The sequence below is a fragment of the Hyla sarda genome, chromosome 2, assembly GCF_029499605.1.
Source record: "Hyla sarda isolate aHylSar1 chromosome 2, aHylSar1.hap1, whole genome shotgun sequence".
In the NCBI taxonomy this organism is placed as follows: Eukaryota; Metazoa; Chordata; class Amphibia; order Anura; family Hylidae; genus Hyla; species Hyla sarda.
Genome location: NC_079190.1, coordinates 249,372,195 through 249,394,730, shown reverse-complemented (window position 1 = coordinate 249,394,730; position 22,536 = coordinate 249,372,195). Strand labels below are relative to the sequence as shown.

Below are 22,536 nucleotides of genomic sequence, written 5' to 3'. Positions count from 1 at the left end.
CCCCTGACATCTGCATCACGACTACGTCCTGGTCATTCATATATCTGGACAGCAAGTCCGCTCATGTACACTGACTGGATATCTGATTCATTCTTATACACAGTGTAGATCAAGTTCATTCATATAGACTGTATACTAGATGTATCCATAGACTGTATACGATTCATTCTTATACACAGTGTATATCAAGTTCATTCATATAGACTGTATACTAGATTTATCCATAGACTGTATCTGATTCATTCTTATACACAGTGTATATCAAGTTCATTCATATAGACTGTATACTAGATGTATCCATAGACTGTATCTGATTCATTCTTATACACAGTGTAGATCAAGTTCATTCATATAGACTGTATACTAGATGTATCCATAGACTGTATACGATTCATTCTTATACACAGTGTAGATCAAGTTCATTCATATAGACTGTATACTAGATTTATCCATAGACTGTATACGATTCATTCTTATACACAGTGCATATCAAGTTCATTCATATAGACTGTATACTAGATGTATCCATAGACTGTATCCGATTCATTCTTATACACAGTGTAGATCAAGTTCATTCATATAGACTGTATACTAGATTTATCCATAGACTGTATATGATTCATTCTTATACACAGTGCATATCAAGTTCATTCATATAGACTGTATACTAGATTTATCCATAGACTGTATCTGATTCATTCTTATACACAGTGTAGATCAAGTTCATTCATATAGACTGTATACTAGATTTATCCATAGACTGTATCTGATTCATTCTTATACACAGTGTAGATCAAGTTCATTCATATAGACTGTATACTAGATTTATCCATAGACTGTATACGATTCATTCTTATACACAGTGTATATCAAGTTCATTCATATAGACTGTATACTAGATTTATCCATAGACTGTATATCAAGTTCATTCATATATATACTGTATACTAGATTTATCCATAGACTGTATATCAAGTTCATTCATATATACTGTATACTAGATTTATCCATAGACTGTATATGATTCATTCTTATACACAGTGTATATCAAGTTCATTCATATAGACTGTATACTAGATTTATTCAGACTGTATATCAAGTTCATTCATATAGACTGTATATCAAGTTCATTCATATAGACTGTATATCAAGTTCATTCATATAGACTGTATATCAAGTTCATTCATATAGACTGTATATCAAGTTCATTCATATAGACTGTATACTAGATTTATTCAGACTGTATATCAAGTTCATTCATATAGACTGTATATCAAGTTCATTCATATAGACTGTATATCAAGTTCATTCATATAGACTGTATACTAGATTTATTCAGACTGTATATCAAGTTCATTCATATAGACTGTATACTAGATTTAGCCATAGTCTGTATCCGATTCATTCTTATACACAGTGTATATCAAGTTCATTCATATAGACTGTATACTAGATTTATCCATAGACTGTATATCAAGTTCATTCATATATACTGTATACTAGATTTATCCATAGACTGTATATCAAGTTCATTCATATATACTGTATACTAGATTTATCCATAGACTGTATATGATTCATTCTTATACACAGTGTATATCAAGTTCATTCATATAGACTGTATACTAGATTTATTCAGACTGTATATCAAGTTCATTCATATAGACTGTATACTAGATTTAGCCATAGTCTGTATCTGATTCATTCTTATACACAGTGTATATCAAGTTCATTCATATAGACTGTATACTAGATTTATCCATAGACTGTATATGATTCATTCTTATACACAGTGCAGATCAAGTTTATTCATATAGACTGTATACTAGATTTAGCCATAGACTGTATATCAAGTTCATTAATATAGACTGTATATATATATACACTGTATACTAGATTTATCCATAGACTGTATATCAAGTTCATTCATATAGACTGTATACTAGATTTATCCATAGACTGTATCTGATTCATTCTTATACACAGTGTATATCAAGTTCATTCATATAGACTGTATACTAGATTTATCCATAGACTGTATATGATTCATTCTTATACACAGTGTATATCAAGTTCATTCATATAGACCGTATACAGTACTAGATTTATTCAGACTGTATATCAAGTTCATTCAACTAGACTGTATACTAGATTTATTCATAGACTGTATATCAAGTTCATTCATATAGACTGTATACTAGATTTATTCAGACTTTATATCAAGTTCATTCAACTAGACTGTATAATAGATTTATTCAGACTGTATATCAAGTTCATTCATATAGACTGTATTCACACCATGTCCCAAAGTATATTACTGTCACACACTGTGCCCCTGAGTATAATACTGCCAGACACCATGCCCCTGAATATAATACTCCCTCTCACCGTGCCCATGATTTGTGTTACACACTGTGTTCCTTTTATAATACTACCATACACTGTGCCCCTGAGTATAATACTGCTACACACTGAGCCCCTGAGGTTAATGCTGCCTCTCACCGTGCCCCTGAATATAATAATGCCATAAACTGTGCCCTTGAGTGGAATACTGTTACACACTACTGTGTTCCTTGTATAATACTGCTACACACTGTGCCCTTGAGGTTAATACTGCCTCTCACCGTGCCCCTGAATATAATAATGCCATACACTGTGCCCCTAAGTAGAATACTGTTACACACTACTGTGTTCCTTGTATAATACTGCCACACACTGTACCCCTGAGTATTATGCTGCTGCACACACTGTGCCCCTCAGTATAATACTGCCACACACTGTGCCCCTGAGTATAATACTGCCACACACTGTGCCCCTGAGTATAATACTGCCACACACTGTGCCCCTGAGTATAATACTGCCACACACTGTGCCCCTGAGTATAATACTGCCACACACTGTGCCCCTGAGTATAATACTGCCACACACTGTGCCCCTGAGTATAATACTGCCACACACTGTGCCCCTGAGTATAATACTGCCACACACTGTGCCCCTGAGTATAATACTTCCACACACTGTGCCCTGAGTATAATACTGCCACACACTGTGCCCCTGAGTATAATACTGCCACACACTGTGCCCCTGAGTATAATACTTCCACACACTGTGCCCCTGAGTATAATACTTCCACACACTGTGCCCCTGAGTATAATACTGCCACACACTGTGCCCCTGAGGTATCTTTGCTCCCTTTTACCACTATGCACCCTCATATGAATTCTATCATTATCTTTCTAATTCGGCTGCTGGATCTGGCGGGAGAAGTAAAAAAAAAAAAAAAAAAAAAAAAAAAAAGGCCGCTGCTGTATTCCTGCCGGATCTGCACCATATCCCATTCATTTGAATGAGCCACACGAAGTTAGATAGTTGCCATTGAGTCCTGTTGGCTAATTTTTGGACCGTATCCAGTTTTGTTGCCAGACTGAATCAGATACTGTTCAAAAATCCGTTGCTATGGGCGCATGCACAGGACGTCCTTGCGTTTTAAATGTAAATGCGGGGCCGCAGAGAGTTAACAGGGGCATCCCTGTGTCCCAAAAACATCTTTTGGGACACAGGGATGTCCTTAATCAGCGGCGGCAAAAACACCCGGCGGGCCAGATAAATGTCCTCGGCGGGCCGCATGTGGCCCCGGGCCGTAGTTTGAGGACCCTGATATAGACTGTTTGCATATCGAGTTTGTTCATATAGACCGCTTATAAGTCATATCCATTTACATACCCACAATATAATCGTGCACTCCACCCTTTCAGTGTTTAAATGCTGGTTAGGCTCAATAAACATACCGTATATACTCGAGTATAAGCCGACCGGAATATAAGCCGAGGCCCCTAATTTCACCCCAAAAACCCAGGAAAAGTTATTGACTCGACTATAAGCCTAGGGTGGGAAATACATCACCCCCCCGTCATCATCCACACCCCCGTCATCATCCACACCCCCGTCATCATCCACACCCCCGTCATCATCCACACCCCCGTCATTAACACCCCCGTCATTAACACCCCCGTCATTAACACCCCCGTCATCATCACCCTGTCATCATCCAGACCCCCGTCATCATCACCCCTCTTCATCATCACCGCCTGTCAATCCCTTCAATCAGTGGTCTTCAACCTGCGGACCTCCAGATGTTGCAAAACTACAACTCCCAGCATGCCCGGACAGCCATCGGCTGTCCAAGCATGCTGGGAGTTGTAGTTTTGAAACATCTGGAGGTCTGCAGGTTGAAGACCACTGCCGGGCCTTCGTCATCATCCAGATCCCCCCCCCCCCCCCTTTAGTTTTCTACTCGCCTCCCCTTGGTTGAAAGGAAGGATGAGCTGGTCCGGACCGTCTATGCTGCAGGGACCATCCGGTGGGGAGGTTTTGTCGTTCCGGGCTGTCCATCTTTACTAGGGGAGCCCTCTTCTCCGCTCCGGCCCCGGACTAGTGACGTTGTCTTGACGACGCCGCACAGGGACGTTCATGCGCAGGGATGTCCCTGTGCGTTGTCGTCAAGGCAACGTCACAAGTCCGGGGCCCGGAGCGGAGAAGAGGGCTTCCCGGTGAAGATGGACAGCCCGGAACGACAAACCCTCCCCACCGGACGGTCTCTGCAGCATAGATGGCCCGAACCAGCTCACCCTTCCTTCCCACCGAGGGGAGGTGAGTAGAAAACAAAATGGGGGGGGGGGGGGGGAGGGTCTGGATGATGACGAAATCGAAATCCCGACAGTGGCTGTCCGGGCATGCTGGGAGTTGTAGTTTTGCAACATCTGGAGGTCCGCAGGTTGAAGACCACTGAGAAGGGATTGACAGGCGGAGAGTTCACATGACTTATACTCGGCTTAAAATCGAGTATATACAGTATGCAAGAATCAGTAGTACTCCAGTCCTTTTCAGTTCATTTATTAAAGAATCAAGTATTAGAAATGTCCATGCAGCTCTGAATTATACAATATATTTACTTCAGACAATAAAAAACAAATCAATCCAGTGTTAAAGGGCTGCAATATGCCCAGATTGCCAACATTAAATAAATAAAACTTTACTTACCTTCCCCCTTCTCCGGTGCCTCCAGTATCGTTGTCTTGGCTTTTGGTTCATTCCTTTTCCTGGTATTGGTGCCCAACATGCGAGAATGCAGCTTGGCCTTCATATTGCTGCTCAGCCAATCACTGGCTGAAGTGGGACAATGCGGTTGCCAGCGATTAGCTGAGCTGCAATGTGGCGTGGCACTGGTTGCCAGGACCGTGTTACTGGAGGTAAACGGGGGAGCGGCAGGAGGTAAGTAAGGGTTCATTTTTTTTATGCTTAATGCTGGCAGCCTGGGTATATTGAATAAAAAAAGATTTGGGCAAGAGTACCCCGTTAGAGATAATCCGAACCACAGATAATATAACAATTCATGATGTTTCAGTCATCCTGACCATTGTCAACTTTAGGGATGTACCGATACTGGTATCGGGACCGATACTGGACATTTGTACAAGTACTTGTAATCGTGCAAATGTCCCTGATACCTAGTCCAATACCGCCAGAAGGAATCCCAGAGGTGCCGAACTATGCAGCGTGCCCAGAAGCTGTCGGGATCACCGCAGTTAAATCGTTGTGTCCCGATCAGCTGTGAGGTTGGCCAGAGGTCCCTTACCGTGCTCCATGCCGTCCAATCGTCACTCCTTTTCTGCAGCCATCCATGGCAGGCACTGATCAATTCTATCCTATGGTGTATCATTGATCAGTGTATGCAATCTACAGATTGCATGTAATAGTGTCCTATGGGGACTAAACAAATGTGTAAAAAAAAAAAATAATAATAATAATAATTGTGAATTAACCCCTTCCCTAATAAAAGTTTGAATACCCCCTTTTAACCCCTCAGTGACGCAGGACGTGTATTTACATCCTGAGTCGACTCCTGCGATATAACACGCGGTCACGCAGTGACCCCGCGTCATATCGGGTCAGTCCCAGCGGCCATCAACGACCGGGACCCACGGCTAATACCGGACATCACTAATCGCGGTGATGCCCGGTATTAACCCTTCAGACGCAGCGATCAAAGTTGACCGACGTGTCTGAAGTGAAACCAAAGCCATCCCGGCAGCTCAGTCGGGCTGTTCGGGACCGCCGTAGTGAAATCACAGCGTCGCGAACAGCTTGCAGGACACGAGGAGGATCCCTACCTGCCTTGTGCGTGTCCGACCACTGTATGACTGCTCCGTGCCTGAGATCCAGGCAGGAGCAGTCAAGCGGCAATAATACTTATCAATGCCATGTTAATGTATGGCAGTGATCAGTGTAGGAAATCAGTGTGTGCAATGTTATAGTCCCCTATGACTATAACCCCTTCCCTAATAAAAGTCAGAATCATCCCCCTTTTCCCATAAAAAAAAAAATGTAAATAAAAATAAATATAAACATATGTGGTACCGCCGCGTGCATAAATCTCTGAACTATAAAATATATATAATTAATTAAACCTCACAGTCAATGGCGTACGCGCAAAAAAATTCCAAAATAGCGTATTTTTGGTCACTTTTTATACCATAAAAAAATTTATAAAAGCGATCAAAAAGTCTGATCAAAACAAAAAAGGGTACCCATAAAAACTTCAGCGCAAAAAATGAGGCTTTATCATTCGAGCACAGAGCACACTGATCACTATGGTTCTATACAACCATAGTGATCTGTATGAGGAATCTAATGATTCCTCCTAAAAGTCCCCTAAGGGGACTAAAAGTGTAAAAATAAAAATAAAATAAAAAAGGTTAAAAAAAGTTTAACACACACACACCATATAAATAATACATAAACATAATAAAAATAAACATATGTGGTATCGCCGCGTGTGTAAATGTCCGAACTATAAAAATATATCATTAATTAAACCACACTGTCAATGGCGTAAGCGCAAAAAAATTCAAAAGTCCAAAATAGCGTATTTTGGTCACTTTTTATATCATGAAAAAATGAATAAAAAGCGATCAAAAAGTTCAATCAATACAAAAATGGTACCGATAAAAACTTCAGATCACGACGCAAAAAATTAGCCCTCATACCGCCTCATGCGCAGAAAAATAAAAAAGTTATAGAGGTCAGAAGATGACAATTTTAAATGTATACATTTTCCTGCATGTAGTTATGATTTTTTCCAGAAGTCCGACAAAATCAAACCTATATAAGTAGGGTATCATTTTTATCGTATGGACCTACAAAATAAAGATAAGGTGTCATTTTTTACTGAAAAATGTACTGCGTAGAAACTGAAGCCCCCAAAAGTTACAAAATGGCATTTTTTTCTTCAATTTTGTCGCACAATGAGTTTTTTTTTTCCGTTTCGCCGTATATTTTTGGGTAAAATGACTGATGTCATTACAAAGTAGAATTAGTGGCGCAAAAAATAAGCCATCATATGGATTTTTAGGTGCAAAATTGAAGGGGTTATGATTTTTAAAAGGTGAGGAGGAAAAAATGAAAGTGCGAAAAACCCGTGGTCCTTAAGGGGTTAAATATAAAAAAAAGCCCTTCCTCTAATAAAAAACAAAAAAAAAAAAAAACCCTTTTCTCCATTTAAAAAAAAAAACTCTGTCACATGACAGAAAAAAGTATCGGTAATTGGTATTGGCGAGTACTTAAAAAAAAAAGTATCAGTATTCGTACTTAAAATTCGGTCTTAAAAAATGGTATCGGAGCATCCCTAGTCAACTTAGTCTGTATAATTGCAGTAATGACAAGACGTGTCAGTAACACAGGTAAGTAACATAACAAAAATACAGACTGATTAATACAGCATAAATAGTCACAGGGTATAGTTCCAAAATAGACAACATTCCAAAAAAAAAATAATAATTCAAGAAATCAAAAAATCCTCCTCAGTATCAAGATAAATGTATCTAAAAAACGAGATCTGTCAAGCGCGGTGGCTAACAGGATCAGTAATATTTTCTTATACAGTGATACCAAATTATTATTATTTTTTTTTATTTGAAAAATAAAAAGGGGGTGATTTTACATTTTCTTTCAAATAAATTTAATTGCTTTTACAGTTTACTGTCATGCTACTATTTAACAATTAACCGTAAAATCGTCCATCTTTTAGAACAGTCTGTGGCACACTGTACAAGCAGATCTGCCATGGCAGCCACAGAGTCTTTTAACCCCTAGAGGACGTCGGGCATACAGGTACCCCCTGGGCACCTGGTTCTCAGCATACCAGGATGTACCTGTACATCCTGAGTCCAACAGTGCAGGAGCTGCGCTCGCATCATAGACCACGGGACCCGCAATCCCGCTGATGTCTGCCACTAACCCCTCAGATGCCATGATCAATACTGATCATGGCATATGTGGCAATGTGGCCGTTCCTTTGGCTGATCTTATCAGCCAAGATGGCCTCCTGCCGTCATCATAGGGTCTTCTTCTCTGGTCTGACTTCGAGCAGACCAGAGAAGTAGATCGTAGATAACACTCACCAGTGTTATGTATATGCATAGCACTAATCAGTATCTGCAATCTAAAGATAAAAAAAAAAAAAAAAAAAAAAAAAAAAAGGTTTAATAAAAGTAAATAAGCCAATAAAAAAAATTACCCTCTTTTCCCATTTAAAAAAAAAAAAAAAAGCTAAAAAAAGAAATCATCATATTTGGTATTGCTGTGTGCGTAAATATCCGATCTATTAAAATATTATGTGAATAATTCCACATGGTGAACAGTGTAAATGTAAAAAAATACCAAAGTCCAAACTTGCTGATTTGAGTTCACATCACATCCCAGAATATTTTTTTTTTTTTTTAAGTGATGAAAAAGTCACATATAAGCAAAAGTGGTAACGATAAAAACATCAGATCACTGCGGCGCAAAAAAAATTTGCCCTCATACAGCCCTGTATACAGAATAATAAAAAAGTTATAGGGGTCAGAAATGGACAATTTTAAACATACAAATTTAGTTAAAGTAGTTAGAGTAGGACAGTAATAGAAAGGTGTGTAAAGATTTTAGTCGTATTGACCTACAGAATAAGTAGAACATGTCGGCTTTACCATGAAGTGCACTTCGTAACAACAAAACCCCCCAAAAGTTGCAGATTTCTTATCAATTTCAAACCATAAATAATAATTTTTTTGGTTGCGCCGTAGATTTTATGGCACAATTAGAAGGCAAGGAGAAAAAACGAAAACGAAAAAATGAAAATTTCCTGTGTCATCAAGGCCACAATGGGCTGTGTCCTTAAAGGGGTACTCCGCTCCTAGACATCTTATCCCCTATCCAAAGAATAGGGCATAAGATGTCAGATCGTCGGGGTCCCGCTGCTGGGGACCCCCGGGATCTCCGCTGCGGCACCCCGCTATCATTACTGCACAGAGCACGCTCGCTCTGTGCATAATGAACGGCGATACAGTTGCCGGAGCATCGTGATGTCACGGCTCCGCCCCCTCGTGAAGTCACGGTCTGCCCCCTCAATGCAAGTCTATGGGAGGGGGCGTGATGTCCGCCACGCCTCCTCCCATAGACTTGTATTGAGGGGGCAGGCCGTGACAACACGAGGTGGCGGAGCCTTGACATCATGATGCTCCGGCAACTGTATCGCCGGTCATTACGCACAGAGCGAGCGTGCTCTGGGCAGTAATGATAGCGGAGATCCCGGGGGTCCCTAGCAGCGGGACCCCGGCGTTCTGACACCTTATCCCCTATCCTTTGGATAGGGGATAAGATGCTAGGGGCGGAGTACCCCTTTAAGAGGTTAAAAGGCCTCTGGCTGCCATGGTAACAATTTGGCACTGGAATGCTTTGTGGGGGTGCCCTGACCGATTCGGCACCTGTCAGTTCACTCTCTGCATTCTGCGAACACTATTGATCGTTGCATGCAGAGGGTAAAACTGCCAGAATCGGATTGAAGTCGGTCGCAGTCCGCTGCATATAGAGCAAGCTCAGCTCCTTAGCCTGCTATATATTCTATGACCGCTGAGCCACCGCTGCAAGGTTAAACTCCCTCTGGTTGGTCAGCCTATGAAATGGTATGGGAGATGCATATTGACAGCCCAAGCCCCCTTCTATGCACTAGCCCAGTATATTCCCGAAAGTCTTAAGAAAAAGGTGAGATCACTTTCCAGACAACCTTTCTCTGGGCGTTTCTTGTTGTAAGTCCACATCCAGACATATACGCAAATATAGGCAAGTCCACATCCATCATAGGTGATTAGATTATCAACTGTTTCTACACATCCGATACTTGTATTAGAGGATTGTATGTGCTAATCTTGTGTGAGGTAATCACCTGTCTACTTGTAACCATATAGTAGATAATGTAAATGATTTTGTGGAAATTGCCATATTGTAGTTATATTCTCTACTCATAAAGGTGATCATATGATTAGAATTTTCTATTTGAGATCACTATATTTTAGAATGCCTAGAAATTAGCTTTTGCCACGTAACCTGGAGGGACCATAAGTTTCACTATCATTGTCATCATGGCTTTTGTAGTTCTGAAAAATTATTGATGCATATAAAGTGTGTGTGTGTATATATATATATATATATATATATATATATATATATATATATATATATACATACATACATACATACATACATACATACAGTCATGGCCGTAAATCTTTGCACCCCTGAAATTTTTCTTGAAAATGAAGTATTTCTCACAGAAAAGGATTGCAGTAACACATGTTTTGCTATACACATGTTTATTCCCTTTGTGTGTATTGGAACTAAACCAAAAAAGGGACGAAAAAAAGGAAATTGGACATAATGTCACACCAAACTCCAAAAATGGTCTGGACAAAATTATTGGCACCCTTTCAAAATTGGGGAAAAATAAGATTGTTTCCAGCATGTGATGCTCCTTTAAACTCAACTGGGGCAAGTAACAAGTATGGGCAATATAAAAATCACACCTGAAAGCAGATAAAAAGGAGAGAAGTTCACTTAGTCTTTGCATTGTGTGTCTGTGTGTGCCACACTAAGCATGGACAACAGAAAGAGGAGAAGAGATTTGTCTGAGGACTTGAGAACAAAAATTGTGGAAAAATATCAACAATCTCAAGGTTACAAGTCCATCTCCGGAGATCTAGATTTGCCTTTGTCCACAGTGTGCAACATTATCAAGAAGTTTGCAACCCATGGCACTGTAGCTAATCTCCCTGGGCTTGGACAGAAGAGAAAAATTGATGAAAGATGTCAATGCAGGATAGTCCGGATGGTGGATAAGCAGCCCCAAACAAGTTTCAAAGATATTCAAGAGACCCAGGAGGACCCCACTGCTGACACAGAGACATAAAAAGCAAGACTGCATTTTGTCAAAAGGAACTTGAGTAAGCCAAAATCCTTCTGGGAAAACATCTTCTGGACAGATGAGACCAAGATAGAGCTTTTTGGTAAAGCACATCATTCTACTGTTTACCAAAAACAGAAGAGGCCTACAAAGAAAAGAACACAGTACCTACAGTGAAATATAATGGAGGTTCAGTGATGTTTTGGGTTGTTTTGCTGCCTCTGGCAATGTGTACAAGGCATCATGAAATCTAAGGATTACCAACGGATTTTGGTTCTCACTGTACAGCCCAGTGTCAGAAAACTGGTTTCTTGTCCGAGATCTTGGGTCTTCCAGCAGGACAATGACTCCAAACTTCAAAAAGAACTCAGAAATGGATGGCAACCAAGCGCTGGAGAGTTCTGAAGTGGAATATAATATATACCGAGGTACTTGTGATACACGTACCCTATGTGTTGATAGATACAATACAATAAAAAGAGGAAACAGACAGACCTCTAGGTATATATAGGTGATGAAATGGATTTGTGTGCAAAATATGGGCTAGGTAAAGTGAGTGCAAATGTGGTATGGAAAAATTTATATAAAATATAATAAAAATAAATAAATAAAGGGAAAATGTATAATGTAAAAAAAATAGAATGGATGATGTAAAATAGGTGAGTGGTGAATATGTGAGAGGTGAAGAGATATCAAAATTTATAATTTAAATATATAATTAGAAAAGCTGGTTTAAAGTATGTTCAAATTTATTAATATTAAAATATTTCACAACGTATAAGTCCAAGCAGGGCCCTTGTGGTGGACTGTAGGCATAAATATAACAATTAAAAAAACAGGTATAAGTAGATAGGAATAATAGTACAATAAAATCATTTATAGTTAATACTGCCACCCGTAAGTTGGTTGGAAAAGCCGTTAATTGTATCCAAGGTATTAGTAGTTTTAGGCAGATAGTGGATAGTTCAATAGTTAGTAGCAAGTTTGTAACAAATGAGCAACGATATTGTAGCACGTTTGAGACAAGTTTGGATCAAGAGGTTGGTGCTGTGCACCACTCACTCACCGCACCGCTTGCAGGCTTCTCCAGGATGATCAGACCTCGCTGCTGGGGACTGGCACAGCTGTGCGGCCGGCCTGGATGTAGTTTCTGAGAGCTTGTCTAGATGGAATGTTGAACCCGGAGTGGCACAGATGACTGGCTGAAGATGGTTGGCGGTGGAGGGGTAGCGCCGATCCGGCAGTGAGTGTGTACATACAGCTGCCTCGTGTAGAAGCACTGTAAACTGCGCGTCAAGGCAGTGGGCTAGAAACCAGGGGGTTCCAGCAGTTGCAAGTAACAGGAACGGCGTGTTCTTCAGGGTGGGCTGTGTAGGCAGATAGGCTAAACGCATTTTGGGGTATCCCCTTCCTCAGTAGCAATGTAATCAGAGTTCTGAAGTGGCCTGCAATGAGTCCAGAGCTAAATCCCATTGAACACTTGTGGAAAGATCTTAAAATTGCTGTTGGGAAAAGGCGCCCTTCTAATAAGAGAGACCTGGAGCAGTTTGCAAAGGAAGAGTGGTCCAACATTCCGGCTGAGAGGTGTAAGAAGCTTATTGATGGTTATAGGAAGCAAATTTTTTCCAAAGGGTGTGCAACCAAATATTTAGTTAAGGGTGCCAATAATTTTGTCCAGACCATTTTTGCAGTTTGTTGGGACATTATGTCCAATTTGCTTTTTTTCCTCCCTTTTTTGGTATAGTTCGAATACACACAAAGGGAATAAACATGTGCAGAAAAACATGTGTTACTGCAATCCTTTTTTGTGAGAAGTACTTCATTTTTCATGAAAGATTTTAGAGGTGCCAACATTAAAAAAAAAAAAAATATATATATATATATATATATATATATATATATATATATATATATATTTATATATTCTAGCGCTTCCCGGTTTTTACTACCTAATCCTTGTGGGGGAGGAGGAAACTTTTGTCCACATATCCCGTCCTCAAATCCTGTCCCCATATGCCCTCCTCACATCCCGACCTCATATGCTGTCCTAATATCCTGATCTTATATCTCAACCGTATATCCCATCCTCATATCCCGACCTTATATCCCGTCCTCACATTCTGTCCTCATATCCCACCTTTATGTCCCATTCTCATATCCTGACCGCATATCCCGTCCCCATATCCCATCTTCATATCTTGTCCCCATATCACAACCTCATATCCTGTCCCCATATCACAACCTCATATCCTGTCCTCATATCCCGTCCCCATATCCCATTCTAATATCCCATCCCCATATCCAACCTCATGTCCCAACCTCATATCCCGTCCCCATATCCTGTCCTCATATCCCGTCCCAATATCCTGTTCTCATATCTAATCCCCATTTTTAGTCATCATATTCTGTCCTCAGGTGGGACTGAGTTGTGATGAAGATTTTGTAAACTGAAAATAAAAGAGGTGTTTGCCTGTCAATCCTACCACACCGAAACTAGTAGATGGGGGCAAAGTACTGATTTTAACCTGCACTACAGCTACCCAGTTTAGGAAGGGGGACTGCAGACCCCGGCACATACATATAAGGGGGTTTATCCCAAATTCATTTGGAATATCTGGGGTTGTACTGCATAGTTTTAAAGTCACTGGTCACATTGATTTTAAGAAGTAATAAAATAAAAGTAGCATTTTAATAAGGGGGTTTTCCTATAAGGGATTTTGTGCCCCTGGCTTAGGCCCTAGGTTATTGTGATTATAATGGCTTAAAGGGTGGACATTTGTTTTCAAGATTGGGCATGAAATGCGTGGAGTGTGTGGCTTGCCAGCCGGACTGACGCATTCATCAGGAGATGCAGAGCGGAGCTTGTGGAGTTAAGCTTATAAAGAGGAGACAGAGAGGTAGGGAGCAAGATGCCAAGATAAGGGAGAAAGGAAGAAGAAGGATGGAGATCAAAGTTAGTGGAGATAAGATCCTGTACGGCCTGAGGGGTATTGCAGAAGAGAAGTTCAAACTTAGATCTATTAACAACCAAGCCTGACATCAAGGCAAAGCGGCCAAGAGCTTCAAAAAGATTCGGGAGGGAGATCATTGGCTTAGTGAGCATCAGAAGGAGGTCATCAGCGAACAAGTTGACTTTATACTCATGGGGGGACATTTATCAATGTTTGCTTATGTATTCCTTTTTTAGCTATTTTTTTCTTACTATTTTTTTTGCCTATGTGCGACTTATTTATCAACTGGTTTCAGCCTGTTGATAAATTTCTTTCACATAAGCAATTTTTCTTTTTTTGCTTTGGTAGTAGCTTTTTCTGCTCAATGTCTGAGCTGGAGTAAATTTAGTAGGTTTTTTCATGACATGTGACTTTTTTGCGACTTTCGCACTTGATAAATCTCTGACCACTGCAAGTCAAAAATCACTTTTTGCTTTGGTAAGCAAGATTTTTATTTTTTGCTTAGGACACTGCACATGCAAAAAGTCGCAGAAAAAAGAGTGTAGTCGCACGTGCGACTTTTATTTCACTTGTACCCCAGAGACATCAGGATGGTTCCTCAGGAGAGTTGACAGGGGCTCCATAGCGAGAGCAAATAATGCTGGGGATAGGGGACACCTCTGGCGAGTTCTTCTCTGAATGGAAATGGAAGAAGGATCAGAGGAAGGGAGTTTAAGATAAGCTTTAGGACTAAAATAGAGAGATTGTAAGGCTAAAATAAACGCCCCTGAAAAGCCAAACTTCCGAAAGACCTCAAAAAGGTAAGTCCAGGAAACTTAGTTAAAAGCCTTCTCTATGCCTAAACCCAATAGCGTAAGAGTGGTTTTGGTGGTATGTGCCCAATTGATAACATTAAGAACCTTACGAATGTTGTCAGGGGCTTGTCTCCCAGATATAAAGCCAACTTGATCGCTATGTATGAGAGATGGGAGGATAGAATTAAGTCTACGGGCTAGGATAGATGTGAATATCTTAATGTCTAAGTTAATCAGGGAGATGGGTAGGTAATTAGAGGGCAGCAGGGGATCCTTGTTGGGTTTGGGTATAACTACTATGGAAGCTTGCAAAAACTCTGGGGGTATAGGGGAACCTGATAATAATTTGGTACAGAATTTGGTAATGTATGGGGCGAGTACATGGCTGAATTTCTTATAATATTGCACAGAAAGGCCATCTGGGCTTGGTGCTTTTCCATTATTAAGGTCTGAGATAGATCTAGCAACTTCCTCGTCCATAACAAGAGAATTAAGAGAGTTTGTATCCAGTTGAGTAATAGAGGGAAGAGAGAGAGTGTGGAGAAAGGCATCAATAGCAGACGGGGGGGGGGGGGGGGGGGATGAGGAGTGCAGCGTTCTTTATATAAAGAAGAGTAGAAAGTATGAAAAACGTCATAAATACGAAAGGGATGAGAGGTAGGAATCCTCGTTCTGAGCTATATCCAATGTACATGGTTCAACCTTTTTTTTTCTGGCAAAGCATGGAAGCTAACAAATGATCTGGCTTGTTGGCCCACTTGTAATAAGAAGACTGCGTCCAGCGCAATGCCTTCTCATTATGGTCCGACAGGACAGCATCAAGTTGTAGTCTAGCAGTCCGAAGCGCTTGAGTAAGATACAGAGTGGGGTTAATCTGATGAGCTATTACAAGCCTCTCCAGTTTACGTTCTAGTTGAACCTGGGCTTGACGTCTATTACACTTAAGTTCAGCTGCTAGTTTGATAAGGCAGCCCCTAATATAGGGTTTATGGGCCATCCAAGACCAGCCTACATCATTCTCTGCGCAATGAATATGCCTGGCATATAGTAAGTGAAGTAGTGCAGCTGAGTTTGCAAGTATCCAGTCAATTCTGGTTATATAGGTTGTGGGCCGGGGAGTAGTAGTTGTACCCTTTTTGAGAACAGTTGTGTTCCCTCCAAGTGTCAGAAAGTTAATGAGCTGCATATGTGCTCATGAGGAGCCTCTGTTGTGTCCCAGTACGTCGGAACGTCTGAGAACTGGAGCGGGCAAGCTTCCCATTAAAAACTAAATTGAAATCACCACGCCAGATAAAGTGACCATATTGGAGAGAGTCAAGCCAAGAGGCAAGATTAACAAAAAATGACAGAGGGTCCTTATTAGGCACATATGAGTTGACTATGCAAAGACGGAATCCTGAAATAGGCCTTCCAGAATAAGGAAACGCCCATCAGGGTAATTGTGGACACAATGTGGAGTGAAGGGGAAGGAATTATGAAGTAAAGTGACTACCCCCCCCCCCCCCAAGATTTACTAGAATAGGAGGACATATAAAATGAGTATGCAAGTGTTTAGGAAAGGAGGATTCAGTAAAATTGCATTCTTGCAAGCATAAGATGTCAGGTTTATGTCTGAGATAGTCTATGAAGGCTATGGGGGAATTAAACCCCCTAACATTATGAGAGAGTACCTAACACATATGGAGGAGTATGGGGGAAGCTAAGAAGGTAGTAGTAGAAGGGAAGGGGACCTACGATGGCCCCCAAATACGATCATTTCAACATATGATGGCCTCACAGAGGCCATCGTATGTTGAAGGCAGCATCAACATACGATGCTTTTTTATGTTGGGGCCATCGCAAAAACGGCTATCCAACAGCGCAGACTAGACTAAATCTTCTAGCTTTAATTCAATAAGGTCTAGGCGGTCAGTGTGATCTGCAAAGATTTGTCGGTCAGTCTCAATGGCATCCGCCAGTGCGGACCTCCTAACTCCGATATTCTGTGCCCCAGATCACCCACGTGCTTTGTGAAATCAGCCACTGCCTGTGCTAGTTCAACCTTGAACATTAGCTGGATGGAGCGGAATACTTCGGCAGCATTAAGAGGATCATCAGGTTCCAGTGTGCGTGGTAAGGAGTCAGTAATTTCCTCCTCCTCTAAGAGCTCCAGGATCTGGGCAGGAGATGGAGCTGGCGCCATCTTGGCTCTGGCGCTCGAACGGAAAATGTCTGGGATAGTCTGCGAAAGAGACGGACCAGCTCCCATCTTGTCCATCTTAGACATAAGGGCCATTTGTAAAGGCAAGTTTTGCTGTTGATTGACAGATGGCGCACACGCAGGAGAACACGGTTGCAGCGGGCAGGTTTGTTTAGCCTTAGTGCACTGTGTGTGCAGGTTCACAAGCCTATTTTAGGAGCTAGATGCACTAGAAGCTCTAACTTTTGATCAATAGTCAGCATATGTAAAGTGTATCATCTTTGTTATAGTCCTTTATTACATATTTTAATGTATTTTTATTATGTTAGGTGCAGTGGATAAAAATATACCATTACCATATGAAAACTGTAAACAAGCAGGTTAGCAGTTGTTAATAGATTTTATTATTTGGGTGTGAGTGTGCCTTATTTAGTACTTTTAGGGAGCAACGGTCTGACATTTGGGACTCATTGTCTCGTGAACACATTAGTTCTCCCTGCAGCTGCTTATTAAAGGGGTGTTCTGGGAAAATATAAATGAAATGAGAGGAAAATACTTTTCAATAAAGTCTAAAGATTTATACATAAAATCTCCACTTTACTGCTCATTGTTCACCTCCTACCCTTCTTTGTTTCACTACTTGCTGGTCACCTCTCCTTCCTCTGTATTTCACTGGATACCTATCCTACCCTATCACAATGATGTGTAACAGGCCATTTTATTACCACATGCTGGTCTGGGAAAATGTAGGCAGAAAATAGACTGCTCAAAAAAAAATAAAGGGAACACTAATATAACACATCCTAGATCTGAATGAATGAACTAATCGTATGAAATACTTTCCGCTTTACATAGTTGAATGTGCTGAGAACAAAATCACACAAAAATTATCAATGGAAATCAAATTTATCTACCCATGGAGGTCTGGATATGAAGTCACACTCAAAATCAAAGTGGAAAACCACACTACAGGCTGATCTAACTTTGATGTAATGTCCTTAAAACAAGTCAAAATGAGGCTCAGTAGTGTGTGTGGCCTCCACGTGCCCGTATGACCTCCCTACAATGCCTGGGCATGCTCCTGATGAGGTGGCTCCTGGACAGTCTGTGGTGCAACGTGGCGATGGTGGATGGAGCAAGACATGATGTCCAAGATGTGCTTAATCGGATTCAGGTCTGGGGAATGGGCGGGCCAGTCCATAGCATCAATGCCTTCCTCTTGCAGGAACTGCTGACACACTCCAGCCACATGAGGTCTAGCATCATCTTTAGAGATGAGCGAACTTACAGTAAATTCGATTCGTCACAAACTTCTTGGCTCGGCAGTTATCCTGCGTAAATTAGTTCAGCCTTCAGGTGCTCCGGTGGGCTGGAAAAGGTGGATACATTCCTAGGAAAGAGTCTCCTAGAACCGTATCCACCTTTTCCAGCCCACCGGAGCACCTGAAAGCTGAACTAATTTATGCAGGATAAGCCATCAACTGCCGAGCCGAGAAGTTTGTGACGAATCGAATTTACTGTAAGTTCGCTCATCTCTAATTGTCTTGCATTAGGAGGAACCCAGGGCCAACCACACCAGCATATGGTCTCACAAGGGGTCTGAGGATCTCATCTTGTTACCTAATGGCAGTCAGGCTACCTCTGGCAAGCACATGGAGGGCTGTGCGAACACCCCCAAAGAAACGCCACCCCACACCATTACTGACCCACCGCCAAACTGGTCATGCTGGAGGATGTTGCAGGCAGCAGAACATTCTCCATGGCATCTCCAGACTCTGTCACGTCTGTCACATGTGCTCTGTGTGAAGAGCACAGGGTGCCAGTGGTGAATTTGCCAATCTTGGCATTCTCTGGCAAATTCCAAATGCCTGCACAGTTTTGGGCTGTAAGCACAACCCCCACCTGTGGATGTCAGGCCCTCAAACCACTCTCATGGAGTCTGACTGTTTGAGTGGACACATGCACATTTGTGGCCTGCTGGATGGTCATTTTGCAGGGCTCTGACAATGCTCCTCCTTGCACAAAGACGGAGGTAGCGGTCTTGCTGCTGGGTTGTTGCCCTCCTACGACCTCCTCCACGTCTCCTGATGTACTGGCCTGTCTCCTGGTAGCGCCTCCATGCTCTGGACACTATGCTGACAGACACAGCAAACCTTCTTGCCACAGCTCGCATTGATGTGCCATCCTGGATGAGCTGCACTACCTGAGCCACTTGTGTGGGTTGTAGACTCTGTCTCATGCTACCACTAGAGTGAAAGCACCACCAGCATTCAAAAGTGACCAAAACATCAGCCAGGAAGCATAAAACTGAGAAGTGGTCTGTGGTCACCACCTGCAGAACCACTTCTTTATTGGGGTGTCTTGCTAATTGCCTATAATTCCCACCTGTTGTCTGTTCCATTTGCACAACAGCATGTGAAATTGATTGTTAATCAGTGTTGCTTCCTGAGTGGACAGTGTGATTTCACAGAAGTGTGATTGACTTGGAGTTACATTGTGTTGTTTAAGTGTTCCCTTTATTTTTTTTCAGCAGTGTATATTGTAAAGTTTAAGCACAGTTCGGCCCCTTCACCAGTTAGTCCAACCACTCTGTACACTGTCACCTCCTCAACCTCCCTCAATATCTTTTTAAACTCTGATACCTGTGCTGGAAAGGTCAATTATTGGTATGTATAGATAGATAGATAGATAGATTCAGGGTAAAATGACCTATACAGCCATGTCTTTAAAACCTGCTGACAGGTCTGCTTTAAATGTCCAGGCAATGTGTGTGTGTGTGTGTGTGTGTGTGTATAATAGCTCTGTTGCCTGTAGAATGTACAACAGTTTTCCCTTTTACACATTCTATATTTTGATTGTTAATTTTACCTCAGTTTAGCTCCAGAAGGGGTAGGGACTGACTACTATGAGAGTTCCCAATATTCAGCAGCACTGTGCCCTGTCCACTAGATCACAATTCTTTCCAGGCTTCTAATGAAATAGCAAAGTGTCCTGATCAATGTTCTAGGTTAGAGCCTTGTTTTCTCCCATCTCAATACTGTGTTCTAGAGCCCTGCGTGGGACTGGTGGGATGATTTTGTTGACCAATCCCACCTGCTCCCGCTGAAATGTTTGTCCAATCCCGCCCGCTCCCGCTGAAATGTTTGTCCTATCCCGCCCGCTCCCGCTAACATAGGAATGTACAGATATTAGAGTGCAATGCTCTGCACATACTCCCCATGTATAGCAATAGCAGTGTGTGTAGTACACACACTGCTATACATGGGGGATATGTGCAGAGCATTGCACTCTAGTGTATGTACAGATGTAAATAGCAGTCACTGTGTATGCCCTGGGTCAATGACTGATGCAATGCTCTGCACATACCTGGCCTACAGGTATGTAAGCTAATTTTTGCTCCGTGGTCTGTAGTTTTTATTGGTACCATTTTTGTTTTAATAGGACACTTTGATCACTTTATTTATTTTTTTATGGCATATGAAGAGACCAAAAATGCTCAATGACTTTAGTATTTTTTTCACTTGTATGCCATCTACCGTGCAATTTAATTAACATTATTTTGTAATAGTTCAGACCTTTACGCACGTGGCGATACCACATACTTTTTAAATTTTTTTTTTTTTTATACATTATTTTTAGAGATGAGCAAATCGATTCAGACAAAGTCAAATTCGTTCCGAATTTCATGAAAAATTTGATTCGGACTAAATCCAAACTTTGACTTGATTCAAAATAAGGAATTTCTTCATTAGAGACACCCCTGCGATCGTCCTGTATAATGTATAGATGCGAGCAGCTTTCTCCTGCGCTCACATCTCTGCAATAGATAGGACAATCGCAGCGGGTGTCAGGAGTGACACCTGCGGTGATCTGTCCTTAACTGCAGGTACTACTGCTCCCAACATGGAGCACACACTGCTCCATTCTGGGAGCTGTAGTACCTGCATTAATAGACCGATTGCAGGGGGTGTCACTTCTGACACTCGATACGATCATCCTGTATAATGTATAGATGCAGGCGGCCGGCCGCTCTTCTCTGGTCCCACTGTAGTATGAGTATATGCTGTATATACCTATTATTTATATTTCCCGCAGAGAGCTGTGAGTGGCTGGAACCATCTGGCCAATCACAGCTCTCTGCGAGAAATATGAATGAGTGATGTGAATTCTATTCACATCACTGGCCAGCCAAAGTATAGTGCAGAGATGCGAGCGCAGGAGAAAGCCGCTCCATCTCTGCAATAGCAAGGACAATCGCAGCGGGTGTCAGGAGTGACACCCTGGGCAATATGCCTATTAGTACAGGTACTACAGCTCCCATCATGGAACAGTCTGTTCCATGCTGGGAGTAGTAGTACTACCTAAAAAATGTACAAAATAGAGAAAAAAAAGTGAAACACACACACATGCACACTTTATTAAACACAATATTAAAATACATTACTAATATAAAAAATTTTAAATAAATTATAAAAAAAAAAATGGTATTATTTTTACATTTAAATGGCCCCTTTCTACATTTATATTATTGTCGGCTACATTTTTAGGTCCCTGCCCGCCCACATAAATTGATCCCTGTTTAAAAATTAACATTACCATTTTTTTTGTCTTTCAATTTTCCAGAGTGGGCAGGGAACAGAAAATTCAGCACTCAATATAAAACATGGGGCTAAAAAAGTAAAGTGAAAAAAAAAAAATAAATTGAGTTGGAACGAAAACTAGAAAATAAATTATGAAATGAACTCCTCATTCATTTTTAATATTGAGCACTGAATTTTCTGGTACCTTCCCGCTCCCGAAAATTAAAAGACAAAATTTTTTTTATTCTAGCCGACAATAATAAAAATGTAGAAAGGGGCCATTTAAATGTAAAAATAATATATTTTTTATAATTATTTTATTTTTATTATAATAATGTATTTTAATATTCTGTTTCTGTGTTTCACTTTTTTTTTCTACATTTTTTAGGTAGAACTACTACTCCCAGCATGGAGCAGACTGTTCCATGATGGGAGCTGTAGTACCTGTACTAATAGACAGATTGCCCCGGGTGTCACTCCTGACACCCCATGCGATTGTCCTTTCTATTACAGAGATGGAGCAGCTTTCTCCTGCGCTCGCATCTCTGCACTATACTCCGGCCAGCCAGTGATATATAGAATTCACATCACTCATTCATATTTCTCGCAGAGAGCTGTGATTGGCCAGATAGCTGGAACCAATCACAGCTCTCTGTGATTGAATAATAGGTACAGTCATGGCCGTAAATGTTGGCACCCCTAAATTTTTCTTGAAAATGAAGTATTTCTCACAGAAAAGAGTTGTAGTAACACATGT

The 22,536-nt window shown here is 41.1% G+C and overlaps 1 protein-coding gene and 1 long non-coding RNA gene across 3 annotated transcripts in view; one reads left to right on the top strand and one right to left on the bottom strand.

Moving 5' to 3' along the window:
• TLCD3A (TLC domain containing 3A) overlaps positions 1 to 22,536 on the top strand; it is a 60,186-nt gene that overhangs the window by 410 nt on the left and 37,240 nt on the right. The window contains exon 1 of one of the 2 annotated variants that reach the window (XM_056556914.1): positions 4,536 to 4,650. The exons of the other annotated variant lie outside the window; for it this stretch is intronic. Coding sequence (XP_056412889.1) covers positions 4,610 to 4,650 — 41 coding nt within the window. The 5' untranslated portion in view covers positions 4,536 to 4,609. Of the gene's footprint in view, positions 1 to 4,535; positions 4,651 to 22,536 lie in introns of those variants that run through there. 2 annotated transcript variants of the gene reach the window in all.
• LOC130355973 (uncharacterized) overlaps positions 1 to 22,536 on the bottom strand; it is an 88,641-nt gene that overhangs the window by 47,458 nt on the left and 18,647 nt on the right. The gene's annotated exons all lie outside the window — the stretch shown is intronic.